Below are 23,527 nucleotides of genomic sequence, written 5' to 3'. Positions count from 1 at the left end.
TTTTTGTGCAAGCTGATAGAAATGATCAGTGTCGTTTGTGATTATGTCTCTCTCGTATCATATAGTACTTTCACAGAAAGGGATTGTTGCAGCCAAATTAGTTCATAATAAATAGTTTAAGTAATTTGAGATCAATTAGATCCTGATGTGCTTAGGCTGACACATCAAGACAATTGTCACGCGTACCTAGCTAGGAAGTATAGTGTGTAATAGTTAAGCTATCTTCCTAGCGTTATACCGAAATTAATTATAGCTTATATTTCATTAAAGTCAGACACTGTAGCGTATGCGATGGAGAAAGGAGACAGCGTTGGTCGTTTTCCATTCCCGTTTAAACCGTATCCAATTCAGGAAAGCTTCATGGAAACTCTCTACGCGGTGTTGGATCAGGGAAAAGTTGGCATTTTCGAGAGTCCCACCGGAACGGTTAGTTAGCCAGCTATCCAGCAGGTTTGGGTAGATAAATATTGCTATCTAGCCAGCCAACATTCTGTATTTTACGTTAAGCATTCGCTATTTGTTTTTTTTGTTTTTTTGTTTTTCCAGGGAAAGTCTTTGAGTCTGATTTGCGGTGCTTTGACATGGTTGAGAGACTTTGAGGAGAAGAGGAAAAAGGAAACTGCTAAGCTTTTGCAGGAAGGAGAGAAACCAAGAAAGGCTGGAAAAGAAAGTGAAGAAAAGGGTGATGGATGTGAGAAGACAGATGACGAGAGGAGGTTCGGTGGTGCAGAACCAGACTGGGTCTCCGAGTTTGTGCAGAAAAGAACAGAAAGAGAGGTCGTGAACAAATTAAAGGTATGGGATAATAAAAAATCTTAATATCCACAGGTTGTTGTGTTTTTGCTTTAATGGGTTTATTTTACCTCGTCGTATTCATTACTGTATGTATGTTTTGTTGAGTAGTTTTGCATTCTCATGTCTTAGGATGAGGAGATGAAGCGAAAGCGGAGGGAAGACATGCTGGACATGATCAGACTCAATGCCCATCTTAAATACTCCATGAAAAGAAAAGTCAGAGGTTTTCTTTATATGTGTGTGTGTGTGTGTGTGTGTGTGTGTGTGTGTGTGTGTGAGAGAGAGAGAGAGCTGTGGTGTTTTTTCAGAGCATTTAAAAGCAAATGTACATGTGTGTATTATAAACATTTTATTTTTCTGTGTAGAACAATGATGACAATGAGACAGAAAAGTTGCTGCAGCTGAGTAGTACACAGGGACTGGGGTCAGAGGATCGGTCTCCTGAAGAGGAAGAGGAGGGCTTTATCGTTGCAGATTATGAAAGTGATGAAGAAAACGCACCCAAAAACAGGTGTGTGCATTTGTTTATTCTCCACTTCTGTTATAAACACATGTATATACACATGGGAGTGAGTGTGTGTGTATAAATGTATACATGTACAGCATTTAGCTGAGGATTTTAGCCAAAGGGACAATTATGAGTGAATACAACTTGAACAACTGGTTAAGGGCCTTGCTCAGGGGACCGGCAGTGGTGGGGTTTGAACTGGCAACCTTCCAGTTATATATATATATATAGTCAGATTAAAAGAGCTAGCTAGTCATCTTGCTATTTTCCAGACCTACCCAGCTAGTCATTCAGTGAAGTTTGTAATTTGATGTCATGTCCTATTACTGAAGACACTGAGTCTTACTACCATTGGCTCAAGTGTACCTATGGCGCGTCCCTTCAAGGAAGTTTTGGTTCTGCGGTTTTTTTCTTTTTGTGCAAGCTGATAGAAATGATCAGTGTCGTTATGTCTCTCTCGTATCATATAGTACTTTCAACATTTTTCCTTTTTTTGTGCGCGTTTTTGTTGAGCGCATTCCCCGTGAGGAGGGTGTGTGGTATGCGAGTTCAGGGCTCATCCCCTTTTGTGAGTACATGATTGTAGTTGGGACTGATCGCTCATTTGAGAGGATGATTGTAAATGGATTGACTGTGAAATAGAGACACAGGAGCCACTGGTTTTAATTTGGACACACAAAGTAGCAGGTTGATCTTCTCCCATAACTTTCGCTTGGTGGAAGCATACCTGAAAGGGTATTATACTTTTTTCCTTACCCCAGGGTATTGCTGACTATTGACAGAGTTGCCGCTGGATTTACAAACCTTGTTTTCCGTTCTACCAAGGGGGACCTTTGGGTGACCTTCTAGTTGGAAAAGAGACTGCAGAATCTCCACCCTGGTTTACCTTGCTCACTATTCCCTGATTATGAACACTTTTACTGCTGACATATGAATTGTGTTGTGTGACCTGTTGTGATGTTATGTTCTGTCTATTTGTGTTGATAGTGTAATGATACTGCTTGTAGGGAATGTTTTGGCATGCACTTGGTGTTTGGTATTAATAAATGTCACAGATCTTTACATTAGTTTGAGTATATGTGAAGGTATTCATGACTCTAACTCACACTGCCCTGATCTTGTTTGCATGTGTGAGAGTCCTGAGGAAAACAGGGTGAACGTCACAAACTGATGAAGGACCTCTGTCGGAAATGTCCTGTTTCTCTGGAAACTGTGTACTTTGCTACAATTTTGAATATCTTTTTAACCTCATTAATCGTATTGAATAAACCTTGTCTCAATAGCTGTGAGTAAGGAATGGAGTTGTTGCAGGCCTTGGAATGTGAAGAGTAGTACTGTAAATAAGAATAAGAATGAAGTTTATAATAGACGGTGGTATTTTTAGATTTCCTTCAGAAGTTGTTCACTTGTGAAAGCAAAGTGTTTCTTGAGAAGCAGGGACCTCTGTCCAAAATGACATTTATACTATCTCTACTTCTTTAATTACAATACACTGCAGTTACTCTGGAGTCTTCTTCACTTATATATAATGTAACTCATATATAATATATGCATGTGTTGTATTTCTCAAATGCGTATGGTGTCTTTCTCCTAGGCTATGTAACGATGATGATGATGATGATGATGATCTAGAGGAAGAGCATGTCACTAAAGTATGTTTTACATGTTTTTCAATGTTTGCCTTTTCTAAATTTCTTTACTTGCATTTGAGTCAAACAACCAATGGAGAATAGCACCAAAATATATTTGGATTCATTCATTTTTCTTAGACGTTTCTTAAAAGAACATTTGTACATGTGATTTGTTTAGGCTTTAAACAGGTTCTAACAGATATTCATCTCACTGAAATTAAGTGGACAAAAATAGGAATGGCCCAGTGTGTGGTACACATGATGTAATATGTGTAAACAAGTGTGTGCATCTTGTCAGTTATATTACTGCAGCCGTACACACTCCCAGCTTGCCCAGTTTGTGCATGAAGTGCAAAGGAGTCCGTATGGGTCCACAGTCAGCCTGGTCAGCCTGGGCTCCAGACAGGTGTGTGAAGCATACATGCGTGTGAGCGTGTGTGTGTGTGTGTGTGTGTGAGCGAGAGATGACTTTTCTGAGTGGGTAGCCTCTTGTGAAAGGGTGTGCTATGAAAGATTATAATTGTGCATAAGAAATGAAACATTCAAGGGCATTCACCATTGACTGGGCCTGGTCACAATGGGTCATAAACGATAACGTTGCTTGTGGTATGAACTAAGATTTGGTTTGCCTCTTGAACTATGTAATGAATCTGAACACACAGTCGTTATCACAAAAAATAGCACATGTATGTTCATGGAGGAGAGTGGAGTAATAGAACAAATTTCTTTCAGCTGTTTGTATGCACGAATTTCTTTGTATGAAATTCTGATTTACACTAATGGGTGTTGTTTGCTCGTTTCTTTAGAATTTGTGCATTAATCCAGATGTAGCACGGCTGGGGAGTCTGCAGCTGATCAATGATCGCTGTACGGAGCTGCAGAAAAATAAACATGGTCAGACACACACACACACAACCCCACCCACACACACAGAGCATAACTGCTATATCTTCTACTGTCATTAAAAGGCCTGACCTTTGACCCCAGATAAGAAGAACAAGTCAGAATGGGAGCCGAAGCGGAGTCGCCGGGGTCACACGGTAACGTGTGCCTTCTCTGCCTACGAGAAGCTGATGTCCATGCGGAATGACGTGCTGGCAACCGTGCGTGACATTGAACAGCTTGTGCAGCACGGCCGAGCTACACACTCCTGCCCTTATTACAGCACACGGCTGGCTATTCCTGCAGCTCAGGTACACGTGCGCACACACACACACACACAGAGACACTCCGCTGTCCTTATTATAGCACACGGCTGGCTATTCCTGCAGCTCTGGTACATACCAACCCATACCCGCACATTTGCCATTATTAAAGCACACAGCTGGTAATTCCGGTAACTCAGGTATACACACACACACACACACACACCTCTTTCTGTCCATCTCAGGTGGTGGTGTTGCCCTATCAGTCTCTGCTGCATGCAGCCACCCGCAAATCATCAGGGATCAAACTGAAGGACCAGATCATCATCATTGATGAGGCACACAACCTGATTGATACAATTACCACGCTACATAGTGCTGAGGTCAATGGAGCCCAGGTAGAGATATCTGCATGCATATATGCGTAGATATGCTGTACATATAGATCCATTTTCCTTTGAATACTTGACGCTAACCAAACTAGACCCTGCAATGAGCTCAGCACAGATGCAGATGCAAACAAATGCAGATGGTTCAACTGGGTTCAGCTTCTGTTCTGCTTCGCCCGTTTCAGGTCTGCAGGGCTTACTCTCAGCTCATGCAGTACTGCGAGCGCTACAGGTAATCACATCTGTCCTGCATTTATTTCACACTTTCACAGAGTTTTAGAAAAATGCGAACATGTTTATAAAGAGCCTCACCACCCACCTAAATAGATAAATTAACTTATTAGAAACACTTTGGAGGTTTTAGAAACTGTAGTTTGTTGCCATGTGCAGTTTGTGTTAGTCAGCCTCAAACTCTTAATCGTTGATCAGCTTTTTATCACAAGGGTGCTGTTGGATGGGTGTTTTTAGCAGACGACTCACCCTAACAGTGACACTAAAATGTGTAAAAACGTTACTACTGCTTAAAAATACTGCTGTGACTAATAGACCCATAAACTACCACACCTCTTTCATTTAAGTATTTCTGAGATACGATAGAGAACAGTATACCAACAAAGTAACATTGTTAGGAGTAACCTTGTGGTCAGAAACTGACCAATGATGACCAGGGTAGAGCGTGCCACACGAATTGTGCATAACAACAGATGAGCTACAGTCTGGAAGTGTGTGCTTTAACTACATCTATGAGATGGGTGTATTAACCAGAGAGTGCATGTGCAGGGTAGATGCTTTAATAAAGCAAGTCTGACTATGTGGTACAAATGTCCTGGAGCTGCATTCATATGTTTAAAAAAATCTTTCATATGTTCAATCTTTCATATGTTTGAAAAAATATTTTTTATAGTGTATTGCATATTGTACTGGAGGGAATACGGCTAGAGTAATAGTGTATCTGTTACAGGAGTCGTCTAAAGGCCAAGAACCTGATGTATATCAAACAGATCTTGTTTGTGCTTGAAGGACTGGTGCGGACCCTTGGAGGTGAGCTAAGAGTGTGTGTGTGTGTGAGTGTGTGAGTGTGTGAGTGTGTATGTGTATGTGTATGTGTGTATGTGTGTATGTGTGTGTGTGTGTGTGTGTGTGTGTGTGTGTGTGTGTGTGTGTGTGTGTGTGTGAAGTTACCTATTACTTTTCTAAAACTGCGGTTTCTGACCACAGGGAAAGTGGGACTGAACCCTGTTGCTCAGAGCACTCAGTCAGGTAATCACATAAACAAACGCATGGTTGTGTTCAATCACAAGGAGATTATGGAGGACCTCAAGAAAAGTGGACATGCTGAGAAGGATTACAAAAAGATTTCTAAAATCCTCTATCAGATGAAGCTAGGGTATTAGGAGCCAGTAATGTGGAAATCGCAAAAGTCTAAAGGGTTGATAAATATTTTCTTATTTGTTATTGACATATTATTTTATTTTGATCATATCTGTCTTGTCATATCTGTATCCCAGGTACTGAGTTACTAACAATCAATGACTTCCTGTTCAGAGCCCAGATAGACAATATAAACCTATTCAAGGTACAACACATACTTATTCTAAAAGTCTCTAAATCACAGCCATGGCCTTTTGTAGAATCTCTGTTGGTCTTGTTTAGTAACCCCCCTGCACTCTGTCCTGATCTTTACATGATAAAGGTTCAGAGGTATTTTGAGAAGAGCATGATCAGCAGGAAGGTGAGTACAATGGCATTATCATACTGTTACATTTACATGAACTCTACTGTAGAGCTATGTGTGTTTATGCGTGCGCATGCTTGGGTAGCTGAGTGGATTTGTAGAGAAGTATGAAGGGAGTGGAGTGACCACACACTCGGGTTTCATAAACAAAGAGAATCGCAGAACTGACGGACTAGGCCGCTTTCTTCAGACTCTCCAGAGCAAGCCTGCAGGTAACGTTAATGTTCCCCCAAAGGCCTGGACGATGAACATTCCCCCAGCCATACACTCCATACTGCATACTAAACCAACAGCTGCTTCTTTACCCATCTCTTGCATGGATCTCATAGCTCCTCCAGAGCAGCAGGGGGCAGTAGAGGACAGGAATACAATGGCATCCCCCATGATGCTAGTGGAAAGCTTCCTTTTCTCTCTCACCAACTCTAACAAAGATGGGAGAGTGGTGATGGAAAAACAAGGTGACTTTCACATGAGCGCATATACACCCCCACATATTGTAATTGCATTAAAGCTGAATCTCTCTCCTTCTCTCTGCAGCATGTCTCGCTCAGAGTAGTGTAAAGTTTCTCATGCTGAACCCAGCAGTTCATTTTGCGCAAATCGTCAAGGAATGCAGGGCCATCATCATCGCTGGGGGAACCATGCAGCCTGTAAGCATACACACACAAGCAAATAAACAAATTGCACATTATTCAGAGTTCCACACACGAGATTGAAAACTTAATATATACATATAGTAATGGATGTTTGTTTTACAGGTCACAGATTTTAAGCAGCAACTTCTACTGTCAGCAGGGGTCTCTGAGGAACGTATTGCAGAATTTTCATGTGGTGCGTGAGCACGTGTGTTGCCTGCAGTATATCTGGTGAACTCTTGATTGTGTATGATTGTGAAATTCTGTACTTCAGGTCACGTCATCCCTCCAGAAAATATTCTACCCGTAGTCCTCTGCGTGGGACCCTCTGGACAAGAGCTTGAATTTACCTTCCAGACTAGAGAAACTCCACAGATGGTATGTCTAAAACAAGACATTTGACAAAACCACAAAATATTACATATAGTATTATAATATTACGTATATATATACCAAATCCTCGCTGATATTAATATTAAAATATTAATATTTTTTATTAGTTTTCTCCAGAAAATTATTTCCACCTACTTGTCACTGCGCCAAATAATCTCAGCTGCATAATTCTTTTATTCTCTAGGTGGGAGGTTAACTGCATTGTGGTGTTTGTGTGTTTGTCAGATGGAGGAGACAGGACGTGTTCTGTCTAACCTGTGCAACGTGGTCCCAGGGGGCGTGGTCTGTTTCTTCCCGTCATACGATTATGAGAGGAGAATACTGGCACACTGGGAGACCATTGGAGTCCTGCAGCGCCTTTCAGCCAAGAAGAAGGTAAATGCTAAGACATGAAGACCCACATGTCATCTTACTCTACGTAATTAAGATAAGCGTTAGTCAAAGTAGTCCATTTAACATTTTCTTTCCGATTTCCTTCAGTTTTGATTCACATGCATTTCAGGTTTTCCGGGAGCCAAAGAAAGCCAGTCAGGTGGAGCAGGTGTTGTCTGAGTACACGAAGTGTATTCAGGTGTGTTTTTGGTCATGTGTTGATTGGTGATTTCAGTGTGTGCATATTTGAAATAGTGTGAAATAACTTTATAACTTGATTATACCAGAAACACCTGTTTGTATGATTTTCCTTTAAGCGTTCATGCAGTACTGGAGGTGGCCAGTCAGGGGCGCTGCTGTTTTCTGTGGTTGGAGGAAAAATGAGTGAAGGTATCAACTTCTCTGATGACCTGGGAAGGTTAGTGTAATTCTGACAAAGGTGTAAATCAAAGCTGAATTCTTCTCTTAAAATTGGAGATTTTAGATTTTATTTTGTGTGTGTGTGTACACACAGGTGCATTGTGGTGGTTGGAATGCCATATCCCAACATTAAGTCCCCTGAACTTCAAGAGAAGATGGCATACTTAAATAAACACATGGTGAAGAATCAAAAGAGGAATTTTTTTGTAACATGGTAATGAGGATACAGACAAGTATGAGTAAATTATTAATTGTAAACCTGAAAATGCATCTCTCTCTCTCTTAGCCTCATCTGGATGGCAGAAGTCCTGGAAAAGCTTTAGTGGAAAACCTGTGTATGAAGGCTGTCAACCAGTCAATAGGTGTGTTGAGTCTTGGTCCCTGTGTTTAGTGCTTGGATACATTGATGGTGATAAGCAGGGTATCGTGTCTCCCCCCCCAGGGCGAGCGATTCGTCACCGTGGTGACTACGCTTGCATCGTGCTCTGTGATCGACGCTACTCACGTGGCAGCACTCTGCAGAAGCTTCCAGAGTGGATCAGAACCAGCACACACACACACAGCAGTTTCGGCCCTGCATTCGCCAGCATCAGAAGGGTAAGGTGTGTGTGTGTGTGTGTGTGTGTGCGCGCGCGCGTGCACAGGCACAAGCATGTGTCAAATAGAAAGTGTGCCAAGTCTGATTGAACATATATAAGGAGGTGTTATTTCTACCTACATTATCTTGCTGAGCTTTTCTGTCAGTAGTCATCTGAATCTGCCTGACAGGGTGTACATGTGTGTATGGTTTCAGTATAAACTGTTTCTCTGAACATTCTGATTCTGCAGTTTTTCCTGGAGAAGCGGCAGATGCAGCACATCTAAGCAGAACACCAACAGATCTCAGTTCAACAGCCCTCTCCTGAGAGAGCTTTTCAGGAGTGTGTGTAGGACTGTGTATATATAAAGGACATGTACTTGTGGTACTCTGTAAAAGTCATGTAAATAATGAATCGCTGCAGGTTCTTCCCTCTCATTCTTCGTTTGGCTTTTATTTCAGCTGATGCATTTCTACAGTGCCGGTTCAGGAATGTTGTGTTTCACTCATTGTTCTACTGACAGTGTTAAAGCTTATTTTGCATAATGTTGAGTTCATTTTGGGTTTGTTCCTTTATAGCACATACATGCTCCAATAAACAAACTGACACTCTCAAGAGATTTGCATTTATTTCTGGAGTGATTTAGACCTATTCAACAAGGACGGGTTTGCATTTAAATAACGCATCTAAACCACAAATGGTATGTGTCTAGTAGGGGTTTAAAATACTGCTGAACACTGGTGGGTGAAGAAAGCAGTTACACTATTGCCATGTTTTAAGTACTCCTCAAGCTCAAGTTTACTACTTGCTGAGATTTCACATTTTGCTTTCTTTGTCAGGAATACTGCTTTAAGTAGTTTTATGTGTAGACAGTCAGTCAGTCAGTCCCCTTTGGCACTTTTGAATATTCCATTTTATCCCTACACTTCCTAATCTAAAAGATTATGAGGAACCAAAGTCAGCCTGTATATGCACACAGATTTATCAGTATGTGTCTGTGCCTGTGTGATAAGGATCAAACAGATGAATTAAAAGTTTGCTGGTTACACAAATTGAGTTTAGTGTGAGTTGTGCAAGCTGGGTAATGGTCTGCATTCGGTCTAAGTACAGACGAGCAGTCATATTCTCCCTATAATATTGGTCTTATTCATTCTCACCTTGTACAAATTCATCACAAATGGGTATTTGAAATACAAAAATACACACAGCTTTTAAAAAAGTCTGCAAGATAACCTGGCCTGCTGTCTCATTGTAGGCCCATCTTCATCTTAACATTTGTCTTCATTCCTCTTTTATACAAATACAACACTGCCTCCTGCTGTCAAGTACTGCTGGCCAAGCTGAGCCAGACGCTCCAGCTGATCAACACACTTTTAAGTGCAACAGTTTCAAAACTTCAAGCCCTAGGTTCAGTTCACAAATGTTCTAGTCGGCTCATATGACACCCAACCAGAAAAGAGCAATGATCCATGATTTGGCTACGCCTCCCAGTCATCGTCGTCCTCTGTGGTTGGCTGCTGTGGTGCAGGAAGGGGTGGGATCACATCAGACATCCTGGCGAATGCGCCGCCGGAACTGGCAGGCGCCTCTGTGGCGTCGCTGCCCGCAGGGCCTTTACCCGAGATCCCTACCAATCGCAGCAGAGTGAGTGACGGGGTAAGCGTTCAGCAGGAGTGGGTCCTATAGCTACTTTTCTGCAAGTTCTCTAAATAAGAGAGGCTCTCTCACCTTTCCTGCGCAAGGCCAGTTTGTTGAAGAGATCAGACATAAAATCGCCACCACTTCTTGTTGCTCCAACTGAGGGAGGAGAAGGAAGTTTAGATATGGAGGTTAGCTTTTCTCAGATAGGCGTCATCAATATGTCACCAGGTGCACAACCAATGTACCAACGTAAGGATTTAAAAGCACAAATGACACTTTATTGTAGATGTACATTTAAAAGTGTTGTTTTAAAAATCTGGTACTTTTTAAACAAAGAGCAGTAAACTGATCTATTACTGATCAGTGAATTATCTTGAATGCCATAAATATTTATCATTAAAAGCAGTTTAGTCAGTATGCAAGCACAATCCAACAAATTAAGATGAGCTTAATGAGGCAACTTCAATGAATGTGATATTTATTACCTGACCTTTCTAAAACTGCACAGTAGCAAACTCCCTGTCCATTTTATGCAATTTTCACTAGTATAGCATTCTGGACATTATTTTTAAATTTTTCTTATGAGTTAGCTTCTCCGTTTCATTTAATGCATCTGTTTCTGAAATTACAGTACAATCCTCTTATTTAAAAGAAGTCACCTGTTTTCAGGACTCCACGGTCTACATTAACGCATGACCTGTGCCGTAATGGTCATTTCTGTGGTGAGTGTCTTGTTTTGTCCAGTAAGTGCTTAGAGTGCGTAACACTCACCCTGTTCTTGTTCCTTCTGCTTCTTCTTCTCCATCTTGCGTTCTTTAACATTCCGTAGCTTGGCTTTGCCAATGCCGCCGGCGTTTCGGATTGACTCGAGCAGGCTAGCTCGTCCATCTGATGGCTGCAACACCTCTGCAGGTGCACCCTTCACTGCACCTAACACACAAGAAGGCTTATATAGCAACAGGCACGTCCAGTGCTGATGTATTGTCATTCAAACATTAAAACAGCACCTTAAACGAGGACATTTCTTTAACTCCAGTTTGCTGCTAAAGTGTCACACCTGTGGGATGGGCTTTACTGGCTGCGTCTCCAGCCCCTGTGTTATCTGTAAATTCAGGAAGAGGTGGAGGAGGAGGTGGAGCAGGAGGAGTCCCAGGAGGAGGAGGAGGAGGAGGAGGAGGAGGTGGGGGTGGAGGAGGTGGGGGAGGAGCCTCTGTTCTAAACTGGGAGCCTGAAATACAGAGGAGAAAAAATAAATGCCACAAATGTGTGTTACATTAATTGTGACTCAGCACACAGAGATGTGATGACAGAAACTGCTAGCAGACTGGAACCAAGGTCTTGATGCTGGTTGTGCATACAAATAATTTGGCTTGGCTCTCACCATGTCCGTTGGGTTCTTCGTGGTCTGTGCCAAAGGAAGGGAGCTCTGGGATGGCTGTGTTGGCAGGAACAGAGGGTGCGAACCCTGGACCCAGGTCAGCACTGTACATGAGGTCATCTGCGATGCCAGGAAGGTCAGGCAAGTATGAGGGCACGTCAATCTCTGGCACCTGACCCAGATCTGGCACATAGAAATAATTCTCTGCAGTCTGACAGACACAGAGACGTGGGGACAGAAAACATGCAAATACGTTACTGAAATATATTAGCACATTTATCACAAACAGTCATACCTTTCATAAGATATTTTCCTGGCACTTTTAGACAACCTTTTTCATCTCACAGCCTGAGCCTCACCTGTCTCTCCAGCTGCTCTCTCTTAGTGATGGAGAGCGGTGCATCGAATGGCTTTTCTTCCTTCTCTGTTTCTAGTGCGGTGTGAGTTTTAGTGATCGCTCCAGCCAGGGGATCCAGGAACACATATTTCTTATACCTGCACACGAAATCCCAGACAGAAATGTAGGAGTGGGCCTTCATTGGAGTGGGCCTTCATGGTGGTGTGCATCTGTGTGTATGTCGGGAGGGGCTTACAGGTTCTCAGTAGTGTTGAACAGTAGTAAGGAGCTGATGGAGCTGATGTTCCTGGGCAGACTCCCCAGCCCCTCCTCCGTCTCATCGTCAGAACGCTTCTTAGTGTTCACACACACTGGGAAATACATCAGCTTCTCCTACGAAACAATCATGCATATAGAGAAGCCTTTAAAAGCCCATGTAAACAAACCAAAAGTAAGTGGTCTCAGCTTTACACCTTAGTGACAGTAAACCACAGGGCCCAATTGTGTTTGTGTGTGTGAACCAAAACCTTTAAAGCAACCAGAATAGGGAGGAAGGCAGTGAATGAGTAACAGAGTGAAAGAGTGAGGGACAAAAGGGAACAAAGCAAAAAAAACAAAAAAAACAAAACAAAAAAACAGTGAACAGAGGATGATGCTGCTGCGCACCTGCAAAGCCTTGTCATCCAAGGGGCGGAGCTTGGCTTGAACTTTGTAGCGAGGTCGCTTTTGAGACACTGGGTCGATAGCACCCATAAATATGGAGGAGTAGTCCTGCAGTTTTTCTGGAGCAGGGTACTTAGCACTGGAAAACACCTAAACATAAATGTACAATTTGAATTAAAACAAGCACCTCTCTGGGGCACAATTATTTCCTTAGCACACTTATGATTTTTCTCTTGGGCAGGTAATTTGCCTTTGTGTGTGTTCCATATTTACATTTACGGCATTTAGTCAATGCTTTTATCCAAAGCAACTTACAATTATGACTGAGCAACTTGCGCAATTGAGGGTTAAGTGCCTTGCTCAGGGCCCCAACAGTGGCAACTTGGCAGTGGTGGGGCTTGAACCAGTAACCTTCCCATTACGAGTCAAGTACCTTAACAGAATGAGCTGCCACTGCCCATATACCATGATGGTATTATAGATTGGCAACCATAACAGAGACTGCAAGAGTGTGGGGTGACCGTGTGTATTTGTATGTGTGCAAGGTGTGTGCATCACCTTGGTGGCCTTCTTGCTTCCTTTGATCTTCTGAACTCTGGCTTGAGCTAGTTTGATGCGGTCTGCGACAGCCTGGAGGTGAGAGCGGTTCCTTTCCACACTTTGAGATACCCTGCAAAAGCAAAGCTGTGTGTGTGTACTGGTGAATGAAAACATTGCTGTTGTGATTTTTCCATGCACCTTGACATGGCACAAAGATTATCCAGTCATGCTTTCAGCGATCAGTTAGTGTGCAATACAGGCATGAAGGCTCAGGCGCGCACATGTAGCTTTCACGACTCTCTGCTATCTAGAAAAAGGACCAGAATAAGGAATGAAAAAAAAACCAAATGCGAATACCTCCTAATGGAGATGACCCAGAAAACCAGCATCTCTCTCCCTACACACACACACACAAACATGTTCCCTGGTCTTTCTTCCACCATGTTGTCATGGTAACACCAGATGGTTTTTTAGTCCGTGGTACTGGAGCTTATATTAGCATATCTGAGCACGCTTACAGACAGACTCGCACATGCAGATGAAAAAACAAAAAGCCCACACACACGGTAATTATGCATATCACGCATCTGCCATTTCCTTAACCCCCCCCACCTCCCAACATTTCCCCTCACACCTGGAGTAGTTATATTTGTTATTTATTATGCTTTTTAATACATTTACCATTATTTATTAGTTCACAAAACTAACAAATATTAGCTTTGAAGCAGCTCCTTCAAATATTAATGAAGAAACATGCAAGGAAAATCAACTATTTGACCTTACGGAAAGATAGTGAACTGAATAAAAAAAAAGAAAACCACAGAATAACACTAAATGGTAAAGAACAGGCTAATCCACTGACATAGGAAACCTGTGAATTGATCTTGATTAATTTAAATGTAATCCTCATGAACACACGTTATGCTTAAGAGTAACTGTAAAAGTCCATACAACATTTTATAAACTATATGAACTGTTCAAGTTCGGTTTATTTGTCACATACATAGTCATATATAGTATAACTCACAGTGAAATGGTTTTGTGTGCTGTCCAAAGTGAGGAAAGAAACAGGGATGCATAAAGAAATTATATATGTATACACACAAAAATACAAAAAAATATATAACAATGTATATACAGTATATGTATAATATGTATATATACACACAATGTACAAATAGATGTGTATGTACACAATGTACAATTCCAGTTTACAAATTTACAGATTTACAGTCACATGGTGGTGGTGGTCCCCACAGTTTATCAGTTGCCCTGATTCAGGGCCCGAATGGCCTGTGGGAAGAAGCTCCTCTTCAGTCTCTCTGTATTGGTCCTCAGGGAGCGAAAGTGCTTCCCTGACCTCAACAGTGAGAAAAGCCTATTGTTGGGATGGGTGGGGTCCTTCACAAACCTCCTGGCCTTGGTCTGGCACCGCTTCTAATAGATGGTCTGCAGGTCAGGAAGTTCCGTATGAGTGATGCGGTCTGCTAAACGCACCACCCTCTGGAGTGCTCGTCTGTCCTGCTTGGTGCTGTTCCCAAACCAGACTGTGATGTTCCCCGTGAGGATGCTCTCGATTGTGCAGGTGTAGTAGCTCTGCAGTACCTTGGAGGGCAATCTGAAGTCTCTTAGGCATCTTAGGTGGTAAAGACGCTGACGAGCCTTCTTTGCCAGGGAGTTGGTATGGCGGGACCAGCACAGGTCCTGCGAGATGTGAACACCAAGGTACCTCAAACTATCTTCTCTCTCCACCGTGGTTCCATTGATCCTCACAGGTTGGTAGTGCCGCTCCTGCTTCTTGCTGCAATCCACGATCAGCTCCTTTGTCTTACTGACGTTTAGGAGGAGATTATTTCCATGGCACCAGTTTTCCAGGCGTTTAATCTCCTCCAGGTAGGCCCTCTCATCATTGTCCAAGATCAGGCCCATGCTGACGGTATCGACAATGATGGTGGAGCTGGAAGTGGCTGTGCAGTCGTAGGTGTACAGTGAGTAGAGCAGGGGGCTTAGGACACAACCCTGAGGAGCTCCAGTGCTGAGGGTGAGGGTGGATGAGGCGCAGTTGCCCACCCGTACTGATTGTGGTCTGTCTGTTAGGAAGTTGGAGATCCAGTCGCACAGGGATGTATGCAGTCCTAGATCCTCCAACTTAGTAGTGAGTAGGGAGGGGATGATAGTGTTAAATGCTGAACTGTAGTCGACAAACAGCATTTTACCATAATTACCCCTCCCTTTGTCCAGGTGTGGTGTGGAACAGTCATCAGTGGAGCGGTTGTGGCGGTATACAAACTGCAGTGGGTCCATGGAGGCTGGCAGTGAAGAGGTGATGAAGTCTCTGACTCGCTTTTCAAAGCACTTCATCACGACTGATGTGAGGGCAACAGGGCAGTAGTCATTCAGGCCAGAGGGTCGAGGTTTCTTTGGGACGGGGACGATGGTGGATCGCTTGAAGCTGGACGGGACGATACCGAGCGTCAGGGAGAGATTGAAGATGTCGGTGAATACCGGGGCTAGCTGGTCTACGCAGGCTTTGAGGACTTTCCCGCAGATACCGTCTGCTCCCATCGCCTTCCTGGTATTCACCCTTTTAACCTCACGTCACTCTCCGTGATGATGAGAAGGCGCTGTTCTATGGTGGGCTCTGAGCATGCGCCATTGGCTGCACTGATAGCACCATTTCATACATTTAGAAATATTTCTACATATCCATTTTGGCATTTTTCCTTTATCAGTGGAATTGACCACCTGCATTCTTAACTTGCCCTTCAAATTTTGACTTCACCTTTGCATTCTGGTATTTGATAATGAAAAATCATTTGATAATGAAAAATCATTCTACATTACTTTGATCCCATCACAATACTGTCTAATTAAGAAGCAGAGCTTCAGAATGATCAACAAAAAACTCTTAAAAACAAAAAGTCTTACCTAAACATTATTTTAAGACAGTTACTGTTGCATTTTAACACCATTCAAAGACAATATTTGAATAATTTAATATGTGATAATTGAACATTTTCAAAAACAATATTTCTCTCTCTTGAGGGCTTACCCTTAAGGCACAGTTCCACTGTATATGGATGTCACAGCTAAGATAAGTATTTCCTAATGTCACTGAAATTTTATTTTGTTTTTATTAACTTTGATTGCAAATCTTATGAATATAATTTTCACTAATCTCTCATTCCCCACTTACACAGCACCCAAAACAATGAATGTCAACATTCAATCAAACCAATATGTCTTTCCCCAAGTCTCTGTTGTGGTGTAGACTTCTGGTGTGCTTGGATGATGCACTCAGAACCTTTATGTACCTGATAGAGATACCAGCTCCAGCATGGACTTCTACTCTAGCCTGTAAAGAGGTCCCTTGCAGAAGTCTGCACTTTTAACTATATGGCTTGATTTGGCATAGGTTTACCTGTTGAAGATGTCGGTTGATATGTTTTCCAGGTACAGCAGAGCATCGGTGATTTGGTGTACAGCCTCTTCCCTCCTCAGGTCCTGCTGAATCAATGGGACAGAATACACCTGCCCCTCCAAGTGATGCTTCTGGGTCATCCTACATATCACACAAAAGCAGCATTCGCTGAATTAACGGGTTAATATGTGAACACGAGAAAATCTATAGCTATATAGCACTCACGCAAAACATTACAGATTCAAACCCAAAAATCCGCAGCTAAACCCGCATGCATAAAAATTAACCGTCAGCTCGTTTCTGACAGTCTATTCTAGTTTTTTTTTTTTTTAAATCTCGTCCACATAAGTTTACCCATTGCTGAATTTTACCGTTAATGGGATCCTTTCTCTTTATAAGCAACATCTGTGACTCCCTTTTGAAAATATCGCATAGCTAGCTATATATGGCTAATTTGCGAGCCAAAAAGCACAAATGATCAGCGCGCCATTCCAGATAAGAATCACACGACGAGCCTTTCAGCGGTCCCACTATCTGAAGCACATATTTATTTTCATGTGAAAATGCCAGCTATACTCCACAAACAACTGTTAACCTACCCGGTTAACATTTCCAGCAGCAAATGGTCGCTAAAGCAGGCCAGATGAGCAACTGGAGCATAGCCACCTCATGAAACCAATGGAGACACCACCAAAAAGCGAAATTATACATGAATTTTAAACGCAGTGGGGAAAAAAAAACAATTTACCTGACTATCTATACAACGGGGCTAAACAGATGAAACAAAGATTTCTTCCCTTGTACCATAGAGAGGTCTGCTGCCTAAGTCTTCGAGATCAAAACTTCCGTATTGCACAGTCACGTGATTCGGGAACCCGTCGGCGGATGCGTTTTGTTCCCGTGTTTAAGCGTGTAGAGCGCAACGTGAGTCGTGAAGTTAATCAGCTCCATTCCCAGAAGCAACTGACCAAGTGTGTGGGCTAGAGAACTGAATCCAATTAATTGAATTAAGTCTGCCGGACTAAAAGGTGTTTAATATCACCGTTATACAGAATGTTCCCTTCGTCTATGTGGTTATCACTGTGTAGTCTATGAATTTTCTTTTCTTTCTTTCTTTTTCTTTTTCTTTTTTTTTTTTACACAGAACTGAGGTATCTATTTTCAAATAGAAAAAACGATTTTAGAAAATTATTTTTTAAACAATCAGAGAGCGTGCAGTGACTAAATATAGCTAGACCTATAACTATTGAATAACGTGGCTTTCTAAAACAGACAGAAATAGAAATATTACTTGATTGAGAGGGAAATATTTAGTTGTTTCGAACAGAGGTCCTTTATCAGCAGTACTTCCGAATTGGTCTTAGGAGGAGATTTTATATATATATATATATATATATATATATATATATATATATATATATATATATATATATGCACATATACACACACACACACACACACACACACACACACACACACACACACACACACACACACACACACACACACATTATTATATACACACACATATATTATTGACCTCAGCAACCTCCCTGAAAAGGACCCAGCAACCACCATGTTAGCAGATGTCCAAGAAAGGCTCTCAACGATGAAGGCTGCTCCAGGCAGTACAAATGATCTAGCTTCTAATGGATGGAAGCCACCCTGAATGATTGACCAAAGGCTGGACAGTCCTGATCCTGAAGGACTCCTAGAAAGGGGCAGTTCCATCTAACTACTGACTAATAACCAGCCTATGCACAACATGGAAGATCCTGTCAGGCATCATTGCAGATAACATGGTTTAATACATGAGCAGGGCCTAGAAAAAGGCATTGGCAAGAACATCACACGAGACTGTAAGATCAGACAGATCAACCTGTTAACCATCTAGATTGACTACAAGACCAATACCATGAGTGACCATCAAGTGTGGGATTTACCAAGGAGATACCCTGTCCCCACTGCTATTCAGCATACGCTTGAACCCCCTCAGTGAAATCTTCTCCAAAAGTACCTATGGATACCGGCTATGAAATGGAGCAACAGTCAGCCACCTTCTCTACATTGATGACATTAAGCTGTATGCCAGAAGTGAAGACGACATCGACTCACTAACCCATGTCACCAGGATATACAATAACGACATCGGAATGTCATTCAGATTGGATATGTGTGGTCTGATGGTTACAAGGAGAGCAAACTGAGGGAATCGTACTACCAGAAGGCAATGTAGCAGATGTTGAGGGCAGCTACAAATACCTTGGTATCCCACAGGCAAATATAAACCATGAAGAAGCCACTAGGAAAGCAGCCGCAGCCAAATATTGTAATGAATACTAGGATACAGGGTTGTTCGGATCATAATACAGAAGCTTTTATTGCTTTCTTGGCACAGAAAAACTACGCAGGAAGGACTGGATGAGACCATGGCATGTTCGGCCTTTGTAACAGGGAAATCGCTAGGCAGAGAGTAGTTTTTCTAATCCTGGGTCAGAACCAGTAGGCAGAATACAGAAGGTACCAAGGGACTAAGAGTGAGGCATAGTCTGAGGGAGAAACAGAGATCGATAACCAGGAAGACCAAGAGAAGAGAAACATACACGGTATGCATCAAGAGATGGCAATACTTTGCAAGGGTGTTAGGGAGAGGGGAGTCTATATACGTGGAGAGAGTTATAAAGGCAGCAGGTGTAGTACTTCAGGACTCAGGTGATGGTAATTTGGTTAGTTGGGGAGTTTCCCTGGAGTGGGATGATCTGGGTGTGACAATCTTAGAGGGCTGGGCAGAATTCATGACAAATATCTACAAAGAGTGAGGCAAGTCCTGAGAACTCAGATGAATGGGAAGAATAAGACAAGGCTATCAACACCTACACTCTACCAGGTTATACCCCACTGGCATAACCAGCTTTGCCAAAGCAGGAGATAGAAGCCACTGATATCAAGGCAAGTCCTCTTAATGCACAGAGGGTTTCATCCCAAATCCAGCACTGAAAGGGAGGGGATTGAAAATTAGTGACATCTCTGCCATTATCAAGCATGAAACATAGAAGATCCAGGAGTACACCAGGAAGAGGGCCCCAAGTAATGAAGTGCTTAGTGAGTACCCCAGACAGCAGAAACCAGAGGAGGATGGGAACAAAGAGGAGCAGAAACCAACATGGGAGGATAACTCCCTGCACAGTATGTACCACTGGCAAATAGTGGAAGTGGCTGATATGGAGAAATCCTACCAATGACTGGAAAAGGCTTGATTGAAAGACAGCACAGAGGAACTAATCATGGCAACACAGCAACAAGCTCTGAATACAAGATCAATAGAGGCACCACACCAGGCAGGACCCCAGATACAGGCTGTGTAAAGATAGCCTTGAGATAATCCAGCACATAACAGAGGGACGCAAGAGCATACATAGAACACCTTAACCAAGTGGCAGGTGTAATATACAGAAACAAATGTGCCGAGTATGGACCGGAAGTTCCAAGGTCAAAGTGGGACGCACCCTTGGAGGTGGTGGAGAATTACCAAGCTAAATTCCTAAGGGACTTTTAGATCCAGACTGACAAAACGAGAGGTATGAAAACAATGGTTGTGCAACACAGCACACATGATCTACACAGCATTCACAACAAGTGCAAATCTTATGAACAGCAACAGAGTAACTAAATTACCTTAGTGGTGTTTGAGCTGCTATATAAACTCATGGTTAGTACCTTTTAATTTTTGAATTTCAAAGCAAAATTAAGATTTTGGTAAGTCTTTAATATGAAACTTTAACTCACCAACCCATAACGATTTGTTTGATCAAAAGCAGTCTGAGGTAGGTTTTTAAGCATGTTAAATTCCAGAACTTCTATTGTTTTGAATAACTAGGGATTTAATAGTGTAACGTGCAGCAATTAAGAGGAGGGCGCACATGCTGAGAAGAGCAAGCTTTATTAGGGACAGATCCAGAATCAGAGTCATAAGCACAGTCCAAGGCCATGGAGCAAACACAGAGAGTCCAGGAAAACATTGTAAACACAAACACATGGCAATAAAGAAAAAGGTAAGTAGGCTATAATGAAACACTCAACTTACATAATCAGGGATATGCACAAAAAGTTAGGACAAGTGAACACAAATGCTGGGCTAACAGCTACAAGCAGAGAAACAAATGAGGCATGTATTACAATGAGCAACAATGAGTCTGAACAGACAGGGTGTGTAATATATTATATATATATATATATATATATATATATATATATATATATATATATATATATATATATAAATAAAATAAGACAGGTGATACAAATGAAAGGCAGGGAAACTTAAATGAGGGGCGTAACAAGGAAGCAAAGCAAAGTAATGACATGAGACAGGGTAACCATGATGACAGGATTCTGTGGAGGGGCCAATCGTGATGGTACCCCTTCAAAGCGTGCAGCACCAAGGTGCACAAAAAAACAAACAAACAAACAAAAAAAACAAACACAGAACAGACGAAGGCAGGAACAGAATGGGTAAGACATGGCGCAGAAACAGAAGCAGACCCAGGAACAAACAGGAGCTGGAAGAACAGGGCAAACAGAGAAACAGAGGAGGGAACACAACAGGATCAGCTGCGGAAGCAGACACAGGAACCGGGGAAACAACTGGACAGCACAAGAACCAGAAACAGAACTGAAACAGACAGGTTAACAAAAGGGGGGGGGGGGGGGAGAATGAGGAGACAACAACATATGACAAACAATGAGGGATGACCAGAAGCACAAACGGACAAGGAAAAGCCAAAAAAAAAAAAAAAAAAAAGACCAGGCTAGGGTCAATGGGACAGGAAGAAAAACAGACAGGTACACTGGAACACACGGATGGGCACGGGGACAGAAACAAAAGGGAGACACAGGAACGTGCACAGGAATAGGCACAGGAACAGACACCACAACAGGGGCAAATCTAAAACCTGGCACAGTAGAAAGCAAAAACAAAGGATTAGCAGGAGCAGGCAACAAAGGAGACATGGAAGGCCCATGGGGAACAGGACACAGACCAGGATGGGCAGAGCCAGCAGGAGACAAACAGGGTAGGATGGGTGGGGAACACCCATTTGAGAAATGGTGGTGACTGGCGATGGATCAGTGAGGTCCGGAGGGCTGGCTGCATTCAGCGGCGGCAGGTCCAGGAGGTCCAGAAGTGTGGCCACTGGAACAGACCTGATACTGAACACAGGAAAAACTGAGAAAGCAGGGTCTGTTATGCCAGAAAGAGGCTGGATGGGATCTTTCGTGCCATGGTCAGGAACTGGCAGAACGAAGTCTTCCATGCTGTGAACAGGAACTAGCTGGTCAGATTGTGAGACAGCCACTGGTACAGGAGAGTGGCCCTGGAGGAGCACATATAGACCCCACTGGGTGGCTCCCAAGGGCTATGGGGAGCTCGCAATTGCGCACGAAAACACACAAAGTACCGTAGAATGGGTTACCTGAGCATTCATTCCATCTACTCGTGTTTTGTGCTGCAAGTTGCTCCTCCTCGCAGTGTTGATCAAGATGGGCAGGGTCATGGTGCTTACCTGGGATCTCGTCATAGTCATGATACATGGAATCATGTTTTTTATGCAAACAACAAGATGCCCATGGACCCGCAGTGCCAGAGGCTTGGTGGTGCTGAGATGTGGCAGACTCTGTGTGGAAACAGCCAGAGTTTCATCTCAGTCGAACAACCACATACCAGAGCCCCATCCCTTGTTGCATCCTTGGTAGGCTGGTCATTCTGTAATGTGGAGAAATTACAAGGTGGATGCATATGATGAGAAGAGCAAGCTTTATTAGGGAGAGATCTAGAATCAGAGACATACGCACAGTCCAGGGTCATAGAGCCAACCCGGTGAGACCAGGCAAACATTATAAACAAACATACAGCAACAAAAAGGGAAGCGGGATATACACAAAAAACTAGGACAAGCAAACACCAAAGGCAGCAAAACCACAAACAAAGCCTTTATTACAATGACCAGCAATAAGACAAGCACAGGATGTATATACTAGGTATAATGAACATTACACAAGACACAGGTGATACAAATGAAAGGCGGGGAAACTTAAACAAGGGGCAGAACAAGGAAGGAAAGCAAAATAAAAGACATGAGACAGGGTAACCACGATGACAGGATGCTAGGGAGGGGCCAATTGTGACAAATAGTTTCAGGTTTTGGTAAATGTGATAAATGAGAATTGTAACCTGATTAGTCATTTTAAGCAATAGTTTAGGCAATTAATCAATGTAACCTATAGTATTTAACATGCACTACAATTTAATTGCATGACAGCAGGACTACACTTTCACTCTTTTTCATAATGGCTTTTAGCTTTTTTTAAAAAAGATTTATCACGTGTATCCATGTAATTAGCATTTTCAGCATGACTATGAAATTCATCTTAAGGAAAATATTGGCAATATGGCTTCACAAAGTACATATTTTTGATCATCTGGCGTTCAAAAGATATATGTAAAACTTCTTATAAGCCAATGCAGAATTGGAGAATTGGATTGAGTGCAGCCTACGGTTTCTTGCTTAGCAGATTCCATAAATAAATAAATAACGTGTGTATGCGTTCAGGAGTATTTCTACATGTCATTAGGGAACATAGGTAAATGTTCCATAATCAGTCGTGTTGCATCCATTAAGAATCGGCAATGAAAAGCAAAAATTATTTTCTCTAACTCTCGGTAGCAACAAAGCAATAAAACGGTTTTTTTTTTTGTTTTTTTTTGTTTTTTTTCCAAACTAGAATTTGACCTTTATTTTTATGTATTGCTGCGTGCGTCATGACATCACTCCCGGACTCCCGGAGCGGCTCCTCCCCATGTTCTTCTGTTTTGACATCTTCGCATCAGCACCATCTCGCGCATCATTTTGCGCGCGCTTTGGGAACGGAGGTGGAGGTGGAGGCGGAG

General features: G+C 42.4%; 2 protein-coding genes across 4 annotated transcripts; one reads left to right on the top strand and one right to left on the bottom strand.

Moving 5' to 3' along the window:
- ddx11 (DEAD/H (Asp-Glu-Ala-Asp/His) box helicase 11) lies at positions 1 to 9,216 on the top strand. 2 transcript variants are annotated; one of them, XM_035525739.2, is made up of 26 exons: positions 2 to 426; positions 547 to 795; positions 925 to 1,011; positions 1,161 to 1,306; positions 2,898 to 2,955; positions 3,233 to 3,340; positions 3,741 to 3,828; positions 3,922 to 4,127; positions 4,325 to 4,477; positions 4,654 to 4,700; positions 5,430 to 5,509; positions 5,687 to 5,728; positions 5,977 to 6,044; positions 6,162 to 6,200; positions 6,289 to 6,415; positions 6,533 to 6,661; positions 6,741 to 6,853; positions 6,962 to 7,034; positions 7,113 to 7,216; positions 7,457 to 7,606; positions 7,734 to 7,802; positions 7,921 to 8,021; positions 8,118 to 8,202; positions 8,310 to 8,385; positions 8,466 to 8,620; positions 8,852 to 9,216. In XM_035525739.2, the coding sequence occupies exons 1-26, from the start codon at positions 292 to 294 to the stop codon at positions 8,885 to 8,887; spliced, it is 2,724 nt and encodes a 907-aa protein (XP_035381632.1). In that variant the 5' UTR covers positions 2 to 291; the 3' UTR covers positions 8,888 to 9,216. The 2 variants fall into 2 exon arrangements, with proteins under 2 accessions (XP_081572097.1, XP_035381632.1); XM_081715971.1 differs by having other exon boundaries at positions 1 to 426; positions 6,289 to 6,661.
- On the bottom strand, positions 9,205 to 17,462 carry wash1 (WAS protein family homolog 1). Of its 2 annotated transcripts, none has more exons than XM_026999586.3 (11): positions 17,330 to 17,462; positions 16,582 to 16,722; positions 13,179 to 13,290; positions 12,624 to 12,770; positions 12,214 to 12,350; positions 11,980 to 12,115; positions 11,624 to 11,831; positions 11,300 to 11,470; positions 11,014 to 11,172; positions 10,330 to 10,398; positions 9,205 to 10,228 (listed from the first exon to the last, which is right to left on the bottom strand). In XM_026999586.3, the coding sequence occupies exons 2-11, from the start codon at positions 16,719 to 16,721 to the stop codon at positions 10,080 to 10,082; spliced, it is 1,428 nt and encodes a 475-aa protein (XP_026855387.1). In that variant the 5' UTR covers position 16,722; positions 17,330 to 17,462; the 3' UTR covers positions 9,205 to 10,079. The 2 variants fall into 2 exon arrangements, with proteins under 2 accessions (XP_026855387.1, XP_026855385.1); XM_026999584.3 differs by lacking the exon at positions 17,330 to 17,462 and adding an exon at positions 17,181 to 17,323.
- Between the last annotated feature and the right edge of the window lie 6,065 nt (positions 17,463 to 23,527).

Source organism: Electrophorus electricus, chromosome 6 (genome assembly GCF_041902795.1).
Source record: "Electrophorus electricus isolate QZ-2024a chromosome 6, ASM4190279v1, whole genome shotgun sequence".
NCBI classification, from domain to species: domain Eukaryota; kingdom Metazoa; phylum Chordata; class Actinopteri; order Gymnotiformes; family Gymnotidae; genus Electrophorus; species Electrophorus electricus.
Note: the sequence above shows the minus strand (reverse complement) of the source record. Positions and strands in the feature narration are given on the sequence as shown.

Excerpts from the sequence above, each read along its gene's own strand:
- wash1 (XM_026999584.3), bottom strand. Across the intron at positions 11,471-11,623 it reads CGAAGAACCCAACGGACATG|GCTCCCAGTTTAGAACAGAG; the intron begins GTGAGAGCCAAG and ends TCTGTATTTCAG. Across the intron at positions 11,173-11,299 it reads CAGTAAAGCCCATCCCACAG|GTGCAGTGAAGGGTGCACCT; the intron begins GTGTGACACTTT and ends CTTGTGTGTTAG.
- ddx11 (XM_081715971.1), top strand. The coding sequence starts at position 292 with ATGGAGAAAGGAGACAGCGTTGGTCGTTTTCCATTCCCGTTTAAACCG. Across the intron at positions 1,307-2,897 it reads GAAAACGCACCCAAAAACAG|GCTATGTAACGATGATGATG; the intron begins GTGTGTGCATTT and ends TCTTTCTCCTAG. Across the intron at positions 7,035-7,112 it reads TATTGCAGAATTTTCATGTG|GTCACGTCATCCCTCCAGAA; the intron begins GTGCGTGAGCAC and ends TCTGTACTTCAG.